The sequence below is a fragment of the Triturus cristatus genome, chromosome 5_1 (genome assembly GCF_964204655.1).
Source record: "Triturus cristatus chromosome 5_1, aTriCri1.1, whole genome shotgun sequence".
NCBI lineage: Eukaryota > Metazoa > Chordata > Amphibia > Caudata > Salamandridae > Triturus > Triturus cristatus.
The window spans coordinates 528,264,024-528,288,919 of NC_140587.1; the positions used below are offsets into that span (position 1 = coordinate 528,264,024).

At 41.6% G+C, this 24,896-nt stretch overlaps 1 protein-coding gene across 4 annotated transcripts in view; it reads right to left on the minus strand.

Moving 5' to 3' along the window:
* Positions 1-24,896, minus strand: part of LOC146831152 (uncharacterized) — a 1,851,363-nt gene that overhangs the window by 1,520,233 nt on the left and 306,234 nt on the right. For all 4 annotated transcript variants that reach the window (XM_085605390.1, XM_085605389.1, XM_085605391.1 and 1 more), the window contains one exon: positions 17,917-18,000. In XM_085605390.1, coding sequence (XP_085461516.1) covers positions 17,917-18,000 — 84 coding nt within the window. The remainder of the gene's footprint in view (positions 1-17,916; positions 18,001-24,896) is intronic.

Sequence of the window (24,896 nt, forward strand, 5' to 3'; positions counted from 1 at the left end):
TAGTTATATACTTACTTATAAATGCACATGGGCACTCATGCACCTACTCACAGATTGAGTGAGAGGCTTGTGCAACCAACCACAGATGCATTGCGGCACTGATGCACCCACTCATAGATGCACTGAGGTAGTCACGGAGTTCATTACATAAGCATTGATAGACTGATGCACCGCCTTACAGATTCACTGAAATACTTACACAGTGAATGAGAGTTAAAGATTACACTGAAAAAGTTAGGCACTGTGTTAAAGAGATATTAAGTGGGTTGTACATGCTATTATACCGTCATTTAGATAGTAATGTGTTTAGTCTGTTGATTATAATTCATTTTGTAATTATACGTTTTGAAAGCGGTGGTGGCTATTGAATGTCTGCATTAATTTTGTCATTTTGTGATGTATTCGGGGCGATCGCAGCTACCGATATCATGCGATGCCCGGCTTCACTGCGAAAACGGAAAATCGGTATAAAGGATTGTTTTATACAATCTCCCTACAATAATATGACTTTAAGCAGTGCAGTAATAAACCCCTAGTATCTAAAAATATGTAAAATGTGTGCATATATGTGTTTTACACCTCTGAAAAAAGGCGCAATCGTTACGGTTACCGCAAGCATCACAACTATTGGCGCCATCGTGAAAACAGCAAGTAGGGTTCAAGCACAGTTTTTTAAAAAGTTACTACAAATATATGTGTACAAAAATGTTCTTTAAGTTAGTAATGTGTGTATTGTAATAGTTAGAATACATTTTTTAACTTATAATTTTTTTATGTGGTGGTGGTGGTTGTTGAATGCATTTGTTTTACATTTTCGCAACACGATCAAAGTGACGTCGCCACAAATTTCAAAAATTCTAAAAAAATCATTAGACAAGAAAATGAACAACATTTTGGGCTCTGGGTGGCTCTGACAAGAGCCTTTGTGTTGGGAGTGTGTATAAAACAGCTACATATAAGACTGTATGCAAAGGTTCAGGGTGCCTAGAAACATTCTGTTCCCTTTGTCTGTAAAATGAACTCCATCACCTCTATATATCCCATCCATGTCAAAACGTAGAGTGTTGTTGTAGATCAAGCCCATGTTATGGTCTCTGATGAAAGCTGAAACTGTTTTATTGACAAGTTTACTGGCTTTGACAATTTGTGAACAGAATTGATTTGACCACTTCCATTTCTGGCTTTGGCATATATAAGTGCACAAAAAGATAGTGCAAGGGAAATACCACATCAGTTCTGCAAAGGTATACTTCATAAGGATTTCCAGCCATACCCCAGTCAATATGCCTAGGTCTTTGGCACCACAGTGCACAATCAGGAGGTGAGGAGTTTGAAAAACCACAATGTTTCTAATCAAAGCCAGCAGCTGATGAAACTTTAACCCTCGCTGACCAAATCAACCAATCTCCACATACGGCAAACCCAAGTCTCTGTCAGTACCTTTGTTTTTTGCATTCTCTTTAACCCAATAGACATAGCTGTGGCCTACAATCCACACTCTAAGCATTTTGTAGGAAGAAGGAGTAGAACATACAACAGGTCTGCAGCTGAATATCACAGTTGGTACTATGAAAGGCAGTGAATATGCATGTGTGCTGGTGGTTTGAAAAAAACTCAAAATTTGATCAACTCAAAATTTGATAGGATGATGGGAATATGCAGATGAATTAAAGTAGAGTGCATTTGGAAATGATTAGTAAATAGATGTTTCTTTGACTATGGTATATACAAAAAAAATTAATAGTGTTACAAATGCTTTATAGAATGTACAGTAAATTCTCTTTCTCCACCACTCTGCAGACGTGACTAATATTTAAAAAAAACCTTTGAAATTCACTGAAAAAAACCAAAGTTTACAGGGACATAATAGTTAGGAAATTGAATTTAAAAAAACCTTGGAAATTCACAGAAAAACCAAAGGCTACACAGACGTTATAATTAGGCTCAGGTTTAATTTGTACAAAAAGCAGTGAAATTCAGCAGTTATAGTTACCTCTAACTCGCATCCCTGCAATGCACTGCTTCTGACCTTACATTTTATATCACTCATGACATGGTCAGTGACATCACATCTCAAATGACATCACTAATATTATCGACACAACTCGGACGCACCCACTCACACCCAAATATAAACTTTCGTACACCAACTCCAACTTCCACATTACCATTCTTAAACCCATTCACACACCCATACCAGTACTTACACAGCCACTCACTGATTCATAGATCAACACACACATCCACTCACTCACCCCTACAGCCACTCATATATCTACTCACATTCCCATTCATACACTGAGTCACCCATAGAGCTACTCATATACCTACTCACTCACCCAGACAGTCGATCACACAACCACTTACTCACTCATACAGTTACAGACACACTCATTCACTTACTCATAGAGATGCTAACACCTACTCAGTCACCTATACAGTAACTGATATGAGCACACACTCATCCATACAGCCACACTCACATTCACTCACTCACCCATACATTAACTCACATACCCAACCACTCATCTATACTGCCTTTCACATACCCAGTTACTCACCCATATACTACTGACACATGCACTCACTCACTGACACAGCCAATCACACACTCACTCACCAATACAGTCCCTCACATATGGACTCACTAACCCATACACCCACTGACTCACTCATTCATACAGGCAGTCACACACCCCTTCACCCACCCACATACACAGACAACCAATCACCCAGAGAGAAACTCACTTACACACCCATACAGCCACTTAGATGCCAACAAACAGACTGATACAGACATTCACACAACCAGTCACTCACCCATGCATTCACTGAGACACCCAATCACTCACAAATACAGTTAGTCACACACCCACTGAATCGTCAAATCAGGCACTCATACACCCACTAATTCACCAATACACCTTGGTATATATATATTTAACACTCATAAACTTTTAAAAACACTCAAAGTCACTGGATGATGACATCAGTGATGTCAACAGTGATGTAACTGACCATAGCATCAGTGAAGTAATATGTGAGGTCATGAGCAGTGCATTGCGGGATCACGAATTATAGTTAGCTCACTAACTATAACAGCTGAATTTCTCTGGTTTTGTATGACTGAAACATCAGGCTAACTATAACGTCCCTGTAACTTTGTTTTTTTCAATGAATTTCTAAGGCTTTTTTTATTCCATTTCCGAACTATAAAGTCCCTGTAATCGTAGTTTTTTTCAGTGAATTTCTAATGTTTTTTTAAATGCTAATGCCTAACTATAACTGTTTTTTAACTATCAGTCACGTTTAAAGAGTAGTGGGGAAAGAGGGCTGGGCCTTCGACCAGCTCACAGGAATCCTGCTGTTTAGGGCTTACGGGAGGTTCCAGGAGGACTTCTTGGCCCCCAAGGTCCCTCAAGAGTAAGGTAGACTTCAGCTCCCAACCAGTAGTGCACCACAAGCAGCGTTTGCAGAATGGTAGAGAAAGATGGTGTGGCCTCTGGAGATCTTGTAGCAATCCCGCAGTGTGGGATTTATTGGAGGTAAGAGGAGGGGTAGTTGGCCCCCAAGGATGTCCTTGGGGGCCAACTATCCCTGCTGTTAGCTCCAGTAAGTCTCACACAGCAGGACTGCTGAGACATGGTAGGAGACCACGCCCCCGTTCTCTACCACTCTGCAAACGCACCTCCTGGTACACTACAGGTAGGGGGATGAAGTCTCCATGACTACTGAGGGTCCTTGTGGGCAAACCACTCCTCCTGTTACCTCCAGCAAGTCCCACTCAGTGTGTTTGCTGAGAGATTTTTATTGACCATGCCCCTTTTCTCCACCGTTCTGCAAACGTGCACTACTAGTTCGGGGATGAAATCCCCCTTGGATTTACAGGTCCTTGGGGGCCAACTAGCCCTCCTTTAACATCCAGTAAGACTCACACAGCTGGATTGCTGAGAGGTCATCAGAGGGCATGCCCCCTTTCTCCACCACTCTGCAGACGCGCCTCGTGGTACATTGCTGCTTGGTAGAAGTCCACTTTAGTCCTAAGGCCCTCAGGGGGCAAAGGGACCTTATTCCCCCAACCCCTGCCCCAAATTCGGTCCCAGGGATTCAGCCTCCGGGGCTCAGCCAGTAGCATGGGTGCCCTGGTCCCACCCAGGGCCTCCCTATTTAAATCATTGGGGAGAGTGGGGGGAGCCTGAATGCCAACATGGTCCCTGCCATCTCCCTGACTCCTGCAGGAGCTGGCATTGCTCTAACAACCTGGGAGCTGCCAACATGCAGCTCCTTGGATCCCAAAGTCATGTGTTTGTTTCCCTGCTCACTTGACAGCAGGCAAGAAAACAGACATGCTCTGCTTTCAGCAAGTGAGAGCATTTTCTGCTCTCGCTTGCTGAAAGCAGAGGCCAGGGGAGCCCACCCCCAGGGCTGGTTTCTTTCACTGAGCCATTAATGGTTCTGGGGACCCCCTCTCAAGGGCCAGCTCACAAGCTATATATTGGGGAGTCCATCTGCCGGAGAGCTAGATCTTGGTCCCAAAAGTGTGCTTTTTGTAATTTGGTTTTAATCTGTTCAGTAGCTTTCTAGAAATTAAGGTTCGTAAAACACTTTTAAATTTCATGCAGCAGAGGATCTTGAGACAAGATCTAATTTGCTGCCACCGTATCAACAACCATTTTAAGAAAAGGGGACTCAATCTCCGTTCTTGAGAAATAAAAGTAAAAACACATAGGGATGCAGTCTTCCCTAGGCCTGACCAACAAATTATTTTTTTTATACTGTTAATCTGTACTGCGGATCCGCAGAGGATGCATGCATCTGTTGCACTGATTAAAAAGAAAAATGAAAATGGCAGGCTCCCACCCTTTTAAAAGTAAGCCCCTCCACTCCCAGGGTGGGCCAGGAGCATGGGGGGAGTTGTCATAGATTGTTTATTAGGGAGGCAAAATCTGCTCCCACAGGGAAGGAGCATATTTGTTGCCAGCTCCCACCGGTACCAAGGATGAGTGCTGACTAAGGAGCTGACAGGGGCCCTTGGGTTCCCCATGGCTCCCAAATTTTTTAAAATATGTGGATGCCCTAGGTTGGCATCGAGGGCACCCACAAAAACAAAAAGTGTCCGGCTACCTCCAGGGTAGCTGGCTGGGCTGCAGGGCATTAGGGCCATGCTTTTCGTGGTATCCATGAACTTGGAACCTGGCACTGTCTTAAGTCATCAAAAGAATAGAGAGGATTGGAAGTGGTTTGTTTTGAGGAAGATAGTGACTTTAGTAATGGTGATTCCCTAAATTTAATATTCAGGTACTCATTTTTGTCACATCTTTTCACACTGAGAATGTACCTTTTGCATTCAAGAGATCCAATGTTGGAAAAACTAAAGGTTCACCTTCTGAAAGTTGGAAGAACATTATCACAATATTGTGTCCAGGGCATAGTTTTAACTACACATTGAAACAGATCAGGTCAAAGAACAGCATGTGTGAGAATGTAGACAAAACAGTTACTAATAACACAGTTTGATATGCACAGAGCATATCACACCAACGTAAACTGGTATAATACAGTCTGAATTAGAGAAGTGCCTCTGCAAACCATAGAAAAAAAATATCAAGGAATGCTAAGAAAGGAGGCTGGAACCTTTCTGGATTAAGAAAGTGAATGAATAAGCCTGTCCAAATGCATCATGCTCTACTCAAAGAAAGATGTTAAGAAACAAGCTGTATAATCATAAAATGTAATGGCTATGAAAAAGCTACTTCTACCTATAAAATACCACAAAAACAGTACATCACGGCAGAGGACATCTCAACAGAGGGGCCTATTATGATGTTGGTCGGAAAACCTCCGACCTCAGGTGAGAGGCTTTCGGTCCAACATCATCAGTTTCAATTCTGACCGCCTAATAACAAAGTAGGCAGTCGGAATTGAAACTGGCAAGTTATTCAGCTGGCTTCCAATGGGCTCAAGGAGCCCGCCGGCCAGTCACAAATGGGGATATAATCTCAATACCACGGCATTTCTGCTGTTGGGATTACAATGGTCAGTTTCCGACAGGCTTTCCATTCTGGCTTTCTGAAACGGAAAGCCGGTTTGAAAGCGAGTTTGGGGGCCAGTAGCAGGGCCCCATTCTCCTTGCAGCCTCTGGTTGGTGGCTGGGGGGAACCCAGGGTGCCCCACTGTTGATCCCTGCACCGCGTGGCAGGCACCTCAAGGTGAAGGGATGAACACAATCTCCAATTTCCCTATGGGAACTTGTGCTACTGCCGCAGCACAAGCTCCCACAGGGAAATGGGAGTATGTGACCGCACCATGTGCAGTCGCATCGTAATTATGCGGTCGGTCCTGATTCCACGATGATGTCGGTCGAAGGCAACTCCACCAACTTCATAATTGGTCTCAGAGTCTATAACACTCCAAAACCTCATACTCTTTAGAAATCATTAAAGACTACACCGCTCCATAGAGGAAGCGAAGAGAAGATGTTAAACCTGAAAAGGATCCTAATTGCCAAACAAAGACAAACAAATGAAAATAGGCAAGTTGGAGTCCTTGATGCTCCAGGACACATTCTTAAAAACAGATCAAGAGAAAGATCACCATCATAGAGTAGTTTACGTAATCAGTCAGAGCATAATAAATGTATCCATTCTTTCTTGAAGTTTAAACATCAAGAGAACTAAGATGTATGACAGTTGTCGACCTAGCAATGTTCAAGAGCTAGCATTGCAAAAGCCCATGATGGGAAGTCCTGAAGAATCAAAAGGAAGGGCTTTGGAAAAAGAATCAAAAAGCTTCAGACATGGATGCCCATAGTAAACAGCAAATCTAAATGCAAAGTGAACATCTATATGCAAAACATCTCTGTGACACAGAAAAAAATAAAAGAGCAGCATACAAATATACTTGACTATAGTGTTACAGACCAGGTGATGAGCCACTTCTTGATGAGACACTTAAATGCAAAGGTAACAGCATTTATCGGGGGGAGATTTCCCCCTCACCTGTACTCATTGTAAGTGGAGGCACTTTAGTTACCATGAAGACTGACTGCTGTGCTGGGGGTGATGACAAGGTTGGCCAGGGGGTAGGATTTAAAGCCTTTTTACTGAATACACGATCTCTACAGAAACACAAACTTCAGATCTTTGATCTAATGCAGGAATCTACTGCTGACTTGTTGTTCCTTATGGAGACCTGGCTTTCACAATATTCTAACCCTACCCTAGCAAAGGCAATTGCTCCCGGCTATAAGATCTTGAGATTAGATCACCAGGTCGGCAAAGGAGGGAGAATAGCGATTTTCTATAAAGACAAATTTGTATGTAATTCCATCACACTTGGTGAATTGGAGGGTGCTGAATGCATTGGCTTCCAATGCACCTTGTCAGCACTACAATCGCTAGCTGGCGCTCTAATTTACAGGCCTCCCAGCACGGTTAAATCATTTCTGAATTCAATTAGCGAGATACTGGCACCTCTTGCCCTCCGTTTTAACCATTAAATGATTCCGGGGGATTTTAACCTTCATATGGATATTCCTACTGACTCGGAAGCCACTACATTCATTGAATCATTATCAGTTCTTGACATGGCTCCTGCAGTCCTTCACCCCACACATAATAGAGGTCATATCCTCGATCAGATCTTCATCAATATAACTCTGGAGCTAGAGGCTCCCCTGCCCTTGGTATGGTCTGACCATTATCTTATTCAGTTCAGGGTACCCCAGATGGGAATGGGTCATCCGGTGACACCTTTGAAGAAGGGAACCAAATTCAGAGCCTTCCACCGGATCAATCCTGTGACTCTATGTGGAATGCTTGAATCCTCTACTCTCCTTCTTCTCGGAAACTCTGAAAGTGACGCTTTGTTGCTTGATTCTTGGTTGCTCCATAATGTCCACCAACTAGCCCCCTTGCAGTCGCATTCACCTAAGACAACCAAACTTTCAGCTCCTTGGTTTAATCAGTTGCTTAAATCCAATAAAATCATCTGTAAATGGCTGGAAAGGAAATGGCGGAAAAACTATGATTCGGGTGCTAAAAGTGAATATAAACAAGCACTTAAAAGTCATTATAATGAAATGTATGAGGCAAAAAAGAACTACTTCTCCAAAAAATAGAATTGTCCAATTATAAAAGTAAAGAGCTCTTTAAGATTGTAAAAACCTTCACAAACCCGTCCTCGGAGACGAAGGACGTTCCGGCTTCCGCCGATTGGCCTCTAGTATTAGCAACTTTTTCCCATTATAAAATTAGGACGATTCAAGAGACTTTGAGGGAGGACTCTCCCTCTGACGGTGAAATATTATCAGCTCCTTCAATGGTACCCATGCTAGGAGCTGCCCCCTCACTGCGGCAATTTCCCCCGTTGTCATTGCAAGTCTCCCTAGCCATCATCAAAAGCCTAATTTTGGGTTCCCCCACTGACCCCTGTCCAGAAAAAGTGCTAGCACAGGTAATTAATCCGGTGGTAAATAAAATGTGTAATACCTCACTAGATACTGAACACATGCCATCTAGGTGGAAACAGGCAAAAATTCTGTTGTTCCTGGACCGTAGAGACAGCAGAGACTTAAAGCCTTCTATTTAGAGAATCACGAACATTACTTCCATACATAACGAAGCTCTGCCTTGAAAAAGCCCACGGCCAATGGGCCACCAGGGCAAAACACATGTCGGCTGTCTTTTACTATTCCTATTCTCATTCAACGTATGGAAATACAAATAAAGACCACGCACGTGAAAAACATCAAAGTACAACTGACAATTATTCTGCACTAACGTTGACAAATCGAGAAGGCACAATCCTCTATCTCTCTGTAGGCATAAATTCTGCGTCTGCTTAAAAAACCGTCCGCTGACCCTAAAATACCAGCAAATAATAGACCCAGCTCCCTGCTTCCTGCCTTCTCCAAGGTTCTGGAAAAATATGTTAAGTCGAAGGTTACTGACTATGTGGAAACCAACAGCCTTTTCCACATTAGTCAGTCGCGTTTCAGAGCCAACCATAGTACCGAATCTGCTCTACTAGAGGTCTCTGAACACATTAGGGAAAGCCTGGATGGCGGGAGGGAAAACCATGTTAGATCCTGTTGGAGCTGTCATCGGCCTTCGACACCATCCCTCATGATAAGCTCTTGGACAGTATCCAGACTCTCGGTATCGGTGGCTTTGTTTTAAAATGGCATGCCTCCTTTTTGGAAGATAGGGACCACGAGGTTTGGATGCCTCCCTTTGCAGCTGGAATCCGTGGGATGGATGTGGGGGTCCCTCGGGGTTCCATTCTGAGCCCTACACTATTTATTCTTTATATGTCCCCTCCAGCTGTCCTGGCGGAGACATACAGAGCAAGAATTATTGCTAATGCTGACTACACACAGCTCCTTTTCACTTGTGACAAAAGTAGGAGCTTGAGGGAGCCAAGATCAAAACCTGCTTTTCAAAAGTGTTTGCATGGTTAAGAATGAATCAGCTCAATTGCAATCCGGAAAAGTCGGAAATTATCTTTTTCGGCACCCCACCGCCAGATGACTGGAGACTCTGGTGGCCAAAAGATATGTCTCCCTCTCTCGCCGCACAACAAACGGTAAAGAACCTAGGCATCTTGATAGACCATCGCCTATCTATGAATGCCCAAGTCCAATCAGTGGTGGGAACGTGCTTTGACCTCCTTAGGATGCTGAGGAAGTTTCTTACACTCCTGTCTTTAGACTGCAGGAAATCCATGGTCCAGGCATCGATTACTTCAAGACTGGGCTACTTGAATATACTCTATCTTGGCCTCCCAGAATATCTTCTCAAGCGTCTGCAGGTGGCACAAAATGCTACAGCCAGAGCCATTCTCAGGCTGAAAGCTAGGAGTCATATGAACCCCCATCTCAGAGCGCTCCATTGGCTCCCAGTAAAAAATAGAATCCGATTTAAGGCCCTGGGGCCTTTCACTGAAAGGGTGCTAGGTACCATTGTAGAAGGATTACCCACAATGCTCCTTCTAGAACTCTGAAATCCTCCTCTATGAATATGGCAGTGGTCCCTAGAATATCTCATGCCCGTTCAGGTGGCTCCTCTTTTGGGTTCATCGGTGCTCAGGCCTGGAATGCGCTTCCCGCAACATTGAGAACGATGACAGATTTAGCTACTTTTAAGAATCTCCTCAAAACTCTGCTTTTTAATCAATAATTGAGTTTCCCTTAACTCCTTCTTTTATTCTTCTTTTCTCGCTTTCTCTTTTGTAATCAAAGTTGGTGTAGTTGGTTGCTCTCTGGGCCTTTAATGAGCCGAGACACTCTTTTGAGTAGCTGTGTGCTATATAAATGCCTTTTATTTATTATTCATTCAGGTGAGGTAGGCCAATATTCAGGATTAAAATGTATTTTCTCAGGTGTTGAAAGCAGTGTACTTTAGAAACGTGGAAGGAGGAATAAGCCAGCACTGGAATGTTCATTCTAACAATCGGTTAGAGTTGGGGAAATATTAAGTCGTTTCGAACATTTATAAGTCTGTTAATTTACTGACATTGCTATCTATAATATAAATGGATTAGTCAATGAGTATCCTAATTAGAGGGTTTATTAAGAAATGCAAAAAGTGCAATAGTTTAGGTTTCTGATCTCTGCTTTCCATGAAGCTCTAATTGGAAAATATGTTGTGAAATGCAACATCCACAACATAATGTCATGAAAAAAGAATAAATCCCCATAAAACATATGTTATATATTGAGAATATTTTTTATTTTATCAATTGTTGTTTGCCCCTCAGGTTGTTGGAACTGTATCACAATGGACATTCCACTATCATAATGATAAAATTGAGAGTAGTACTTGTTATTCTTTTGAGTGCTTTCCTCTCTGTCAATTGGAAGTTTGCTACTTTGGCCCTCAAAGACTCTTTGTATAACCCTTACTGTTTGTTTTCAGGATCATCTAGCACTTCGTGGATTTTAGTTCTTTGGTTACATTGTGCCTTATTTCTGCTTGTTTCCAATTAGTTCTACCTTTGCTGGTGTTTATTTCAATGACTGATTCCAACTAACTTTGTCTTCTTAGATTGTCTGACATCTACAGTTGACTATAACAAGTACAGTACTGACTACTGGTTACTTTGTATTGTTTGTTACAGTGCTTTAAATGGAAATATAAAAGTGCCGGTACTCACTACCTCAGCGTACCTGCTTGCTACTGAGCAGTGCAGGGTACTCTTTGATTAAAATTATTACACCAGTGCTGAGAAGTGCAGGTACTCTTTCATTGAAATTATTACACCAGAGCTGAGAAGTGCAGGTACTCTCTCAATAAAATTATTGCACTAGTGCTGAGAAGTACAGGTACTCCCCCTTTCAAATTAAAGAATTGCAGGTACACGGTACCTGACAGTGCCTGCCCATTTAAAGCACTGGTTTAGTATCACTGGAATTATGTCACCACAAATTGGGTTGGCAATAGAAAGATATGGAGACACCTCACCAGCAATCAAAAACATTCAAGGTGTGGACCTGGGAATCTATGGATACACCTAAAGTTCAAATTGATAAAGGAGGCAGGCAGAAATGGTATCAAAGCCAGCCCAAAGTGGATAATTCTGAAACCGATGTCTCCCAGTCATTTTCTCGAGGAATCTGAATGGAACTAAATTAAACAATAAAACCAAACTTCCCTTTTAGCGGTAACTTGGTGATTATCTCCTGATACATGGCTGGTTTGGAAACCTATAAATTTTATAGTTTGATGAGATTCCGGCCAGCTATTATTTGTCTTCAAGAGACTTGAACTATTGCTAAATTTGACTGGGACAATTATTTAGTCATTGATGTTCTTGTAACAAGGTTAGGAAAGGTCATGCCAAGAGTGACCTCTCTACCCTACAAATGAGATACAATGGGACTTTAAAATAGTTCAACGTCCGAGCAACATTATACAGTGGATTAAACTAAATCTAGAGAAGCAAGCGCTCACTCTGCTGTAACTTTATATCTATTTAACATCTATATCCCGCCTACCCTGGAATACAACATACAGCTGAATGTTCTATTTGATCCTATAGAGCCTATCCTTGATTTAGGTGGAAATTCCCAAATGATAATAATGGGTAACTTTACTGCAAAACTTTCAAATACTGTGATAAAAGCTCAAGAAATGCGCAGTTGGTAGAAGTTTGGTCCATTCCTGAACTGGTCTTTCTCCCAAAGATAAAGGCCGATAAACCCAGAAGAATCACTGCACAGAATAAATGGCGTAGCATGAAACATAAGAACTGATGGGGATGTACCCGCTGCTTTCACCAGAAAGGGAGTCACTGGCTTCTCTATTATTGATTACCTCATAACCAGTCACAAACTATATCAGAAACATCTGTTCTTTAAAACAGAGTTTGTACTAGGTAGAGACCATGCTATATTATACTCAGCACTAAAAAAATACAAGTACAACTAACGTCATCTTGGGCGCTACAGAAGGAAACAGGGATGCTCTTGTTGCTTGTAAGCAAGGTTGAATCATTGATAACATATCCAAGTTGAACAAAGTAGTCATGCCACCTCGCTTTCACCATTTATTTGCAGAAAGTAACCCTATTTCATTCTATGAAAAGATAATCACAGAAGCTACCCATGAGATCCAGACAAAGAGGGAATTCGGAAAGATTTGGTATGCCCCAAAAAAGGTTAAAAGGGTGTAGAACTCTCCCGGAAGCTGAATAAGCTTGTTCATCAACATTTCATTGCCCCCTCACCTGCAAGGGGCAAAGCAATATAAGCTCTATGAAGAAAAAATCAATCTGCTTTGAAATCAATAAAAACATCATGGCTAAGAACTGGGTAGATCTGCATCAACCCGCTGAGCAAAAAAACAGTAAAATCTTCTGGCAGCTTATTTCTAAATTCATGGGCAGGAAGATGAAACTGGCTGCTATTCCCATTCCACAACATGAACGGATCAATACTTTTCTGTCCTGTATGCGACTAATTTGCCAATGACCAACTATGAAGTTTTCTTCAAGCCTACTTCTGAGCCTGATCTGCCAGTAAATCCTCTTACGGTGAAGCAATTAGAGATGTATATACGGAGAGCAAGATCTACTGCAGCGATGAGACCAGACATAAATTGCCATATTAGTCCTGCAGGGTTATCCAGAAGGTTGGAGTAGGCTCCTCACTCCTTTGTTTTCAAACTGCTATGCAACTGGACTTGTTCCAAGTACTTGGTCAGGAAGTGTCGTAGTCCCTCTGCATAAAATGGTTCCCACCTAACCCTATGGAAAGATCTTTGCTTCAAGTGTTTTGGACCATCTTAAGGACTGGACATACACGAAGGGCGTGATACCGTTAGCCCAAACGGGTTTATTCTGTGACTGATAAAATTGCTATTGTGCAAGCTATTACTGATAAGTACATGGTGGTTAAATCTCAAGTTGTATACAGTGTGTTTGTTGACTTCTCTACTGCTTTTGATAGGGTTGATAGATCTACCCTTTCAAAGAAACTAGTTAGACTGGGGATCCCTAGTGACGTACTAAGACTTATTGTTGCACTTCATAAATCTACTTGGTGCAGAGTTCTAATGGGGAGATAAGGGACTGACTCCAAAAATGTTAACCCAAAATGGCCTGAAGTAGGGGTGCATTTTAGCCCCACTTCTGTTTTCCTTATTCCTAAGTGATCTGCCTGCCTGTTTTAATAATGTTAAAAATGGCACTTTATAATATGCATATTTTAATGTATGCAGATGATGTGGTCATTTTTATCTGACTCCCATTGGCCTCCAGCGCAATTTGGATGTGCTCTCTGAATATGCAGAGGCAATTTTTAAAAAAACAAAAATTACCAAAACCAAGCGGGTACCTTTTTAGAGAGAAGAGATAATACCGTCCTTTTGACTGCAAGCTGGGTGGTAGGTCAGTGGAGATGGCCATAACATATACATATTTAGGAAGGGTAGTTTCACAAACTTTAGAAATCACCACACTCTTTACTCATTTAGAGGGCAAGGCATCAGCGCACTCAGGCACTTTAAAAAGATTATGCTGTTACTCGGGTAGGAGCCATTTTAATTTTTTTTAGATGTCTATCAGGTAAAGATACCTCCTATTCTTTGCTATCACATTGAATATATCCCAATATGTAGGTGTTACATTTTAAATGTATTTGAAGGAAAGCTCCTTCGTAAGATAGTATCCCTGAGTCAAGCAGTCCCTGTTCAGGCATTGCAATTAGAGTTTTTCATTCTTAGCGCCTATTCTAGATCATTGGCTAATGTGATCAGATGGGCACATTCCCTTCTCCATGCATCTGAGGTCATTTTGAGAGCCCCTCTGAAGAACAAAACTTTTAAGGAAGAAGTAGGTGTACACACTTTTCGCATTAATCTTGAAACCGCATTAGTGAAATTTCAATGTTCTATCATCCCCCATCTACAATTGTGGACTCCAGTAGGCCTGGGCGGTAAATTCCGTTCCGCTCGTGGAATTTGGGTAATTTCGTGTTCCGCAGAGAATGCGGAATTGCCCAAAATTCTGCGTTCCGCGGCTTCGCGGAATATATTGCTTGTTTGCATTCTCAAAATGCGTGTTCACGAGCTATTTGCCCCCCGAGCACGCAAACAGCGTTTGCGAACAGGAAAAAAGCATCGCGAACAAGCAATTTCGCATATTCGCAGAATTTCTGCATGCTCGCAGAGATTTTTTATCGTTTCGCGGAGCTTTGCGTAGCGCGACTACGCAAATTCCGCCCACCCCTAGACTACAGCACAATTAAAATTGTTCTTCATAAATCTATTGACCAGATTAAGCTGTCCATGGGACATTGCACATTGCTCCCAGTTGGAAATTTACAAACCCTATTCTGACAGCCTTTCTTTTAAGATGAACCAAGGATTCTTGAAGTGTACATTGGACCATAGCACTAGGCGTTTTATAATCATGTTATAGCTGGGCATCTTATCACTAAATAATTTTTCAAAGCATTGGTCATTTATGTTAGGGTAGGATTTAAGACATCACACATGTGTTGTTTGTTTGTCTCTGTAAATCAAAACCAGAAGCGTGTTAGTCGTTTTTAAAACCTTTATGTTTTAAATACACTGCATTTGAAACCAATGACAATTGCGCTAGCAAAGTCACCTCTGAATGAATGTGTGTGCCGCAATTTGTACACATTTAAAAAAAAATATTTTTAAAAATGTATTTGCAGTATATTTATATGCAGTTTGTTTGTTTTAGGTTCTTAAATATTCATTTAAGACTGTATATATTGTTGATTTCTGAAGAAATCCACACCAATAAATCGAATTGAACTGAATTGCCAAGATGGAACATTTATTTACATTTTTAAAAATCCACTTTGTAACCCAAAGAGCAGACCTGGTGCCACCTGGAAGAGGTAAGGCGGGTGACACGGGAGCAAGTGTAAACAGACACGCCATATCATCAATCCACATGTTAAAGTCCCTGGTAGTATGCAAAACACATTTTTCTGTTCTGTGGCTCAATTAAGGGCTGCATTAACCAACTAATGCTCTTCATTGAACAAAGCTGCACATTCTGGATCTGAAATATTGAAGCTCCTTCTCTGACACACAGGAATTGTAAAGAATGTTTTTTTAGTGTCTTCTTAAGAGCAAAAATGCTAATTCGTATTTTTTCTTCTTTGTTAGAATAGATTCATAACTGTCTATAGCCATACTGGGGCACAGCTGCTTAGAAAATGATTGTGGATGGGCGCGAGCTCTCTGTGAATACTATAGATTCTTATATGAGGAGTGCAGGGATCAATCTTCATTGTCCAGGAGGAATATGAAAGCCCGAGTATACCATTCATTCTTATTGCTAAATTATTTTTTTATTGTAAGTTATTTTTGTTGCACTTTGCTGTGCCTGCTATTAGAACTCTGGCTTCGGAAGAAACATACACGCTGAATGAATTTTCAATGATAGATTGTAACATTAATTTTGCTTTCGAAACACGTCTTTACTGACAACAGCAGTCAGGAGACATTTATTTCCTGCATTATCTGGCCGCGCGTTTCTCATATACAGGCTCGGCAGTACTTATTTTATTTTTACACATTTTAATAATTAGAAATAAAAAAACATGTGGGGACAGTGCAGTAGCTACGGGCTTGCTCGAGCAATTACATGTCGAACTGCAGGCACGCCATGCTAGCATGAAATGATATTTCTCTGTGCAGGTTATTGTTTATCACATACACAACAGAGCAGACACAAGTCGCAAGGTCGTTATTTTTCTGAAAATTACACATTTTCATGCAAAACCTGATCGTTCCTATTGATGGACAACGTCATAAAGCCATCACTGTGTTTATAGACATTTAATTGAAGACAGCATAAACCGATAAACTAAGAAACATGCATGGTTGACTCCTCCAATTCAAACCATAAATCATACTGATGTTCAGACAAGTCGCCCAGACACAAATTCTGATGATAGATGAACCATTTAACTTTGATTTTTGAAAGCAATGAGCTCGGCGGCAATACCTCACACTGCCTAATACCACATATGGTCATACGAGAACTCATCAAAAATCCATTTTTTCCTTGTGTGGATGCTAAAATTATCTTCCAAATGATCATTATTAAAAGTATGCTGTGTGTAACATCTTTCTAATGTGCATAGCTGGCTGAAAGAGGGCCTGCCTCAGTGAGCAATGATTCTATCGCTCTTTCTAATCTTAGGAGGACAGCTTTAGAGTCTGCATAATAAGAATAAGGCTATATGTGAAGATAATTTATTGCATGCATGAAGGAAAATGTAATTAACTGAAAAGGCATTGTTCATGTACAGAATATTAACGCAGCATAAACATTCTATCCGTGTCTCTCACACCCGTACTCAACACACACTTGCACTTGGTATGGCCAACAATTTCTATTAGTGAAGAATACTACAGGAACCCATGGAAAATGAAGTGTTTCATCAGTATGTCTTTTTAATACAACCAATACAATATATCACACATTTGTATCAAAGATATATTGTATACAGCCAGGTGCATACATGTATGGCACACACATTCTCAATAATAGTGTCTGCATTGATCATCACGAATGCAACACAAACGTCATCGTTACAAAGCCCTGTAATGCTGGAACCAAGCTAGACTGAAAACTATATTCACCGGTAGTCAGGCTAAAGTCACACTTATAACTAAATAATTAGGGCTATTCTCCTCTTTGCCGAGTTCACTGAAAGAAATGTGTCAATATCTTTTCTGATCTATATTCACACACACATACACACACTTGCACACTACATGTACAAGAGTGAATACATTTATTTTACAATAGGGTTTCTTTCTAAAAGTGGACAAACTCCAAAAAGCAAAATTGCTGGTCACAGTATTGTTCATTAAATCATTGTTACAGAAGTGACCTTACATCTGTCTATAGTGAGTACGGTAAATTTAGAAAGACCTCAGCATTTTACTTCATAGCATATTTCTCATAGTGGTCCAAAGAAGAGAACGCCTGTCATATATGGCGGGCAGAGTCATGTGCAGACGATGTGGGAGGGCGGAGAGGGCAGGGTTCGAGTTTCCTTCTTCACACCCCCGGGTCCTTTTCGTTGTACAGCATGTCAATATTTAGCCTTTAGTTTTTTAGCAATGTGGGGGTGCATGAAGCACTGTAGGCTTTACACAGGATCCATTATTATCGCCTTGGACAACTGACCAGACTGTGTCACATACTCTCTTGCGCATTTAGCCATCTTGATTTAGTAAACAAGCATTACTCTTTTAGACTGGAAATTTAGATGAGGTGACAATGTGTTCCTTTGCTGATCCATTCAAAGTATTGGATAAAGTGAATTATTTGAAATACATTTCCAAGGTTACACAAGACTATAGTAAAGGGAAATGTTTCCACAGTGCCACATTACCATTTTTGTGTTCACTATTCTCTTACCTCAGCTTGTGCCATATCCCGCTCCTGCGTGACCACTACTAGATTAGCATGCACCCCCTCTAGCTCCTTGTTGGTATCATCCAGCTGTAATAAATGAAAAAGCAGTGATATTTAGATGGATGAGTTGTGTGCCAGGAAGGGAAAACTACCAAACAACGACCTAAAGCGATCCCCTGTCTTCACATGCTTGATTTCATTCCTTAATTAGAGCCATTAATCAATAGGTATGAGATATAAGGCTTTAGGAGGACCTGGTGACACGACACCTTGCCACCTGTCAAAATTACAGCTTTCTGTTCGTGCACCATCCCTCAAATAGTTATTTTCTGCAAGCCTGGCTGCATCCCACAATTCATTATTTACTGTACAGTCCTAGCTCCGCGGAATGTCAGGAGATAACCCTCTTGATAGTAACGAATGGTTTACGCCGAATGGTTAAACATCACAAAAACACTAGGGCGCATCCTCGCTCAGACTTCTCCTCTATACATTATTATTGTGCAAGAACTCAAACAGGAGAGCAACACCAGCATTAACGCGCACATATAAAAAAACTGAATTACCAATACCGAGTGAGATTGTAGGACATGTGACATGCACATTTCCAGTTGAATCTAGTACCCGTGGATGTCCCAGGGGTGCTGACAGAGGAACAGAACACCCTTCAAGCTTGCATTTCTTAAATTCATCAGGAGGCACAACTGCCATGTGAAGAGGCGATTGCAATAAATACAGTCTAACACTTTCTTACAACTAAGGACAACAAATGGCTTCGCGTGAACAGGACTGCTCCTTTCCCACCATGGACTTTCTATTTAAAGGAACCATCAGGTGAACGAGGTCATGATATACCTCAAAATCCAAGTAGAGATCATCAAACAGATGATCATTCTGATATGCCTAATGCTAGAGTCAGGATTAGTGCAAGGTATGGGCTTGATGGGCTAATGCCCGGGCACTGCGCCAGACACCCATTGGGAGTCCCAAACACAGCTTTTGAAGTACCTGTGATCTTCAGATCTGTGGGAGCAGAAACACACAAACATCAGTGCATTGCATTTTTTCATTGATAAGGTGAACAGAAGGTCAGAGGGGATGGGACTAAACTAGAGGAGGGGCAGAGTGCCAGAGAAGGGCAGTAAACATCGATCTCAATATCACCGTAACAGATGACCCCAAAAATAGTCCCCATTTTTACATATTCTTTTAATAGAATTTTATATGAAATACCCATGGTCCCTTTGATTTTGCTCAATTAGCATCCCACACAGGAAAGATCCTCATGCAAAATATGCCCTTTACGTGCATTAGCACACTTGTTCTATTAGCCGGTGTTTATGGCAAGGTATCTTTACCCATGGAACTATAGTTCCCATTATTCCAGATTCCCCATTATTGCTAGGGGGATTTGCACAATCACACACGCATATATGACGTTACATCGCGGTCTTCACACCGCAAAACGTTTACAACGCAGTTATTACAATGCAAGTCGTTACAATGGCTTGCGCTCGAGGGCGCTGGACTTAGGAATAGTATGATTTACTATTCCAACTCCAGCCTACGTAACAGTAGGGAAGGTGTTGGAATAGTAAATCATACTTTTACTTAGTGTATAGCGCCATCCAGCGCAAGTCGTTGTAACGACTTGCGTTGTAATTGCCACATTGTAAACGTATAGCGGTGTAAAGACTGTGTTGTAACGGATGTCTCCCATCACACACATACACAAAATTGGCGAGGGAATAATTGCCCCCAGGCCCCCAATAACCTGCTGCCGGGCCTCTCTACTTTGTGGGAACCTCACCATGCTCTTAACTCCTGAGCAGGCACACCCACATCTGGGAGCCATACTACGTTCAGAACTCCCACACCTGTGACTCTGTTTCCCAGACGCTCGTAGTAGGTGCTCTGATGTCATAGGAGCCCTGTCTTACTCGCAGTTGGGAACATTCATAAGGACAAAATGAATCAGCTCCCAGCATCGTCTGGATTAGCTAAAAAATGCTGAATAAGTGTTGATACTGGGTGAGACCTTTGATGAAGTAAGTGACCACTGCGAGATTATGCCAGACCTTTGCTCTCGTCTTCTGGCTTCACATTGAATCTCAAGCCTTTCCTTTTTCTGTAGTGTGCACCTACAAGGCTCCCCTTGTTTACTCCTCCATAGAGTTTCAATTTGCCAAAGTCAGTGTAAGGGATCGTGTGAATACCCAGGATATATGCAGTTTCCCCACATCTCCACGAGTGTTAGCACTATGAGTGCATTGGAGTGACATTTCACAAGTGCGCTTTTATGTTTGCAGTGTTCACACAAGAATGGCACAGTATGTTTTATCAGGGACTGCCAGCTTTGGTAGCCCTCCATGGTTTTTCTTTGCATGCCCCATTTCGTTATTTATTGTTAATTGTTCTGTCTAGAAGTCTGCATTTAATTTTAATAGTTATGTCTCATATTCTAGGCCAATATGAAACTAAAATAACAAGCGTATTGTCGCTCGCAGCAGAGCATTAGAACTGGTACTGTATCTCTATGTGTGCTGAGTATGATTATGTATGTTTAGACAGGGACACACCATAGGGAAAGCAGGATTCTGGTCCTGAAGAAAACCCTGGATCCAGTTGTAGGGTCACAAAAAGGGCTGAAACATGTTGACCTGAGTGGATGTAAGACTCACAATGATGTTTTTGTTTTAATCTTCCCCTCACCAAGGGAGCTTCTTCCCTTACTTTCAATTTAAATGGGGTGAATCCCAATAATGTTGTCTTACTGGTGAGATTTACACATTATCCATTCTAAATACAACCATGCCAGCCTTTTCTGTTTTGAAATGCACCCCCTCATTATGGATCATAAAACGTTTCTGTTTTCGAGGTGGCGGCAGCAACACTGTTGCTGTAGGTTATGGGACTGAATCTTAAGAATATCTATTCTTAACATGAAGCCTAACAGTGATGGTGTCTGGGCGCTGCAACACTGAAAACGAAAGCTGTGGAATTTAAGCATTCAGCAAAATCAGGGCGAGAGCTGCAGGTGCTGCGGTCTGGTTTCTGACTACTTAATCACTTGTTTATTCATTTGGTATATCTGTTTGGCGCTCACACTATGGCACTGTAGCTTGTGATTGCTATGGGTGAGGTAGTAACAGTGGTTAATGAAACAGCAATTCTAACATTTCCCATTGTATTTATATCTAGAATCTATTACAATCCTAACAGGGAATTTAGGGGCGGATTCACCGCCACTGTGAATCCATTTCCGATTCGCCATATTATTACGGAGGGCGGTACCGTGGCGGTCGGAAAATCCGACTGCCACAGTTCCGACAGTTGGATTTAATCCGACCGCCAGTCGGACTGCCTTCATAGCCCAGAATGGCGACGGTGCCCATTAGGCACCGCCGGTCAGATTGTGATGGTCTGTCCCCACCAGCCTTTCTATAGCAGTTCACCTGGCATGGAAAGGCTGGTGGGGATGGACTTTGGGGGCCCGTTGCGGGCTGCCCTTGAGCAGGGGCTGTTCGGTCTTGCACTTGGGGGGCTCCTATGGAAGTGGTGCCTGCCACGTAGTGCAGGGAAATGCTAAACTTGCATTCTTTCAATTGCTGCGGGTGCTGCAGCCAGCAGGAACCGCCGCAATGGAAAACATGGCACTTGCGGCTGCCGTGGTGGCGGCCGCATTGTAATGCCATATGTGGGACGGCCGCCTTATAGGTGGGCGGTCCCCATCCCCTAGACAATGGCGGATGGACAGATGTCCATCCGCCATTGTAATCAGGCCCTTACTTCTTTTAAAATTGCTTCTATGATGCCAAAGACGATGGACAGTGAAGTGGGGTAATTTACTTACTTACTTACTCTCATGTCATCAATAGGATCTTTGTACTCTTCTTGTTCTTTTCCATGCACAGATACCTGCCATGGCACAGTCTCAACACTTTCTCCCTTAAACTAGATGGTGACACTACCCTCTCACCTCTAATTACAAATGCAAAGTTCTCTCTTAACTCGCCTCCTAAAAAATGTTAAGAACATCTTCAAGTTACATCTTGTTGGACCATCCATCACTAACAAATCTTGTAACCTCTGTTAGGTCTGCACCCCTCCGATATGCTCCAACCCTTCTTTCTTGTCCATGCTTCTCAAACCTCCTACTTTAATTAGCACAACATGGAAGTCTTTCTACTCATTCTGTGGAGTTTCCTTCAGAGGCAATGGTAATCTTCTTAAGCACTCTTGTGCTCGGTTCCTTGCACAGGTACATAACATACACTATACTGGAATTCCTGCAACCTCGTGGAAAGTGTACTGACGTATGGAGAGGCCTTCTATAATTTACTTTTGGGAGGGGCTTATGATCCACCTGGACTTCAAACTCTATTGTTTAGAGATATGATCAAAAATGTTCCAACCCACACATACAAGCTAAAGTCTCACAAACTTCTCCGATCCTTGAACTGCATTAATACTGCACCACAACCTTTATTTGCTAGCGTCGGCTGTAATCATGCACTTAACTAAGATTGAACCCTTGCAAAGTAGTAGCTTTACAAATCTCTCTCTTAATAGCAACAAAGGCATCTTGACAGTCATTCATCCAAACAAACTTGAATTTCATCGTCAACATCCATCTTAAGATGCATCCTTTTAGCAAACCCACAGGAGGAAAATCTCAGCTGCTAATCCACTCTTTCATAGGTTTTATTCCATGTGCATCAATTCTATGATCACATTATCTAACAGAATATGCACTTGGCAAACTTGCACTTAGTGTACTCTGACATTAGGTTATTCTCCTCCAACAAATTTAAAACCACTGTTATACACTCATGTCCATATTTATTCTTTACCATAACCAAGATGTTATCCTGATAAAACAAAACTCCATGAATGCTCTTCAAATGTTGTTGGGTTGTCCGCAAATGTAGGTTGTTAATGGGATGAGTTGAGGGAGAGATGCCAGGGCAGGAGATTTTTAGATAGAAGTTAGTAACATCAGGAGAAAAATGAACCACAGTACATGGGATATCAAAATGTATTCTTAGGGGTTTTGGGCAGACTATCGGGGCCTGCTGTTAGATCCACTGCCAGCGACAGATGCCCACCCGCTGGGCTGACCCACTTACATATGTTTGGAGGGCGGAGGTGCTGGGTGGGGGGGCCCGAGGGGACAGGTTCTCCTGCTTTTAAAAAAAAAATGTTTAATCTGTTTTGTTCAGGACTATCCTGAACTATGTGCGACCGGGCGGAGGGGGAGTTGGGGTAAATCGTTATGTTCTTATGTATGGTATTTCTTTTTCTTTTTTCATTTATGTGAAAACTGTCAAAGCTATGATTTTTGTATGGTTTGATCATGCAGCCGCCTCTGGAGAGCAGAGCCCTGCAGTATATGTGTGCCTTGACAAATAACAATGTGTTTAAAAAAAATGTATTCTTAAGGGTTGAATGTAGAGATTAAAGCTGGTGGGTGCTATTATTGTACCCCGAGATAGACACTGTGGAAGAGGTCGAGGATTTGATAGAGAGTATCAAATTGTTATTAGTTGAGAACTGTTTGTTAAATGAGATGAGAATCATTTCAATGCCATCCAGCCAAATTCCATGCATTTTTAGTGCATCCATTAAGGGGAAATGGTCCATGGGAATAAAGCATCAGACAAGGCAAGAGGATTTAGAAGATAAGAATAACCAGAGTCCACAACGCATAAGGAATCATCCCCTGTTTTCAGGATAGCAGTCTCTGTGTTGCAGCTGGTCAGAATCATGACTGAAGGTTGAGATAAATTTATGATAGAATAAGAGATAAGGGTGTTATTTTCCCAGTTGGTCATAAAGAAAATGATAAATTCCTTGAGATTAACAAGAGCGGCCGGGCCTGATAATTTACTGGCAGTTACAATGAAACCAAAGGTGGACTTGTGGTACCGGATGTTCTAGTTTGTATTCCAAAAATACTAACAACAGGGTTATTTCTGGAAAGTTGAAAGGGTGCTGTTATAAAACCTAGCTTTAAAATGATATGGTGAGGAATCCCCACAACTACAAACCAATAAATCTGCCAGATGTGGGTGGAAAAGTGTTTTCGAAAATTACCTTGAGCGTACTCAGAGGACAACATTATAATCCCTACTGAACAGGGTAGTTTCAAGGAGAGGCACTCTACAGTTGATTATTGTTTCAGTTTATAGTCCCTAGCATGAAAATCCATTGAAATAAGAGGCAGTTTGTATTGCTGCTTCATGGACATTCATTCAGGTTTTGATTCAGTGGATTGAGAAGCTCTGTGGGAAGTGTTAGTGAACTCCGAGATCACCAATGGGCTCCACCGTAAACTGCAGGATTTGCATAGAGAAAACTGTGCTGAAGTGGAAGTAGACAAAAATGGAGCGTTGTCTCAAAAAACAGCAATCAAAAACAGATTGTGGCAAGGTTGTGTATTAGCACCTCTCCTATTTTCAATCTTTCTAGCTTTTGGGAACCGTGAATAAATTTAATCCTCAAATGAATCGTTCCCACATCATGTGCCTTTTATATGCCAAGGAGCTTGTTATTATGGATATGACAGAAATTGGCCTTCAAAGAAAGTTGGATGTAATCTTTAAATACTGTGCAAAAAACATTTATTGTAAATTTGGATAAAACCAAAGAACTTCTTTAAGAAAAGAAAATCCAAATTAAAATGGTATTTGGATAAAACAGAAGTTGCGGTAGTTAATGGATATAAAGGCACTCATGTGGGTTAATGTACTTAGGAAGTTCAATAAAGAATATGGAGTTCCTTCTTTGAGGCCAGTTCTATTGGCCTATACAGCAATAATCCACCTTCAACTTCAATATGGGGTAGTAGCACTACTATGTTAAAATGGTAAACTTGAGTGGGATCTTGAAAAAGGTGGATGTGTAAAAAGACGTTTGTCTTTGCTGCCTTCTCCGATGCTTTAAGTGTTAAGGATGGAAACATATTTGATAGCCTGGAGCTA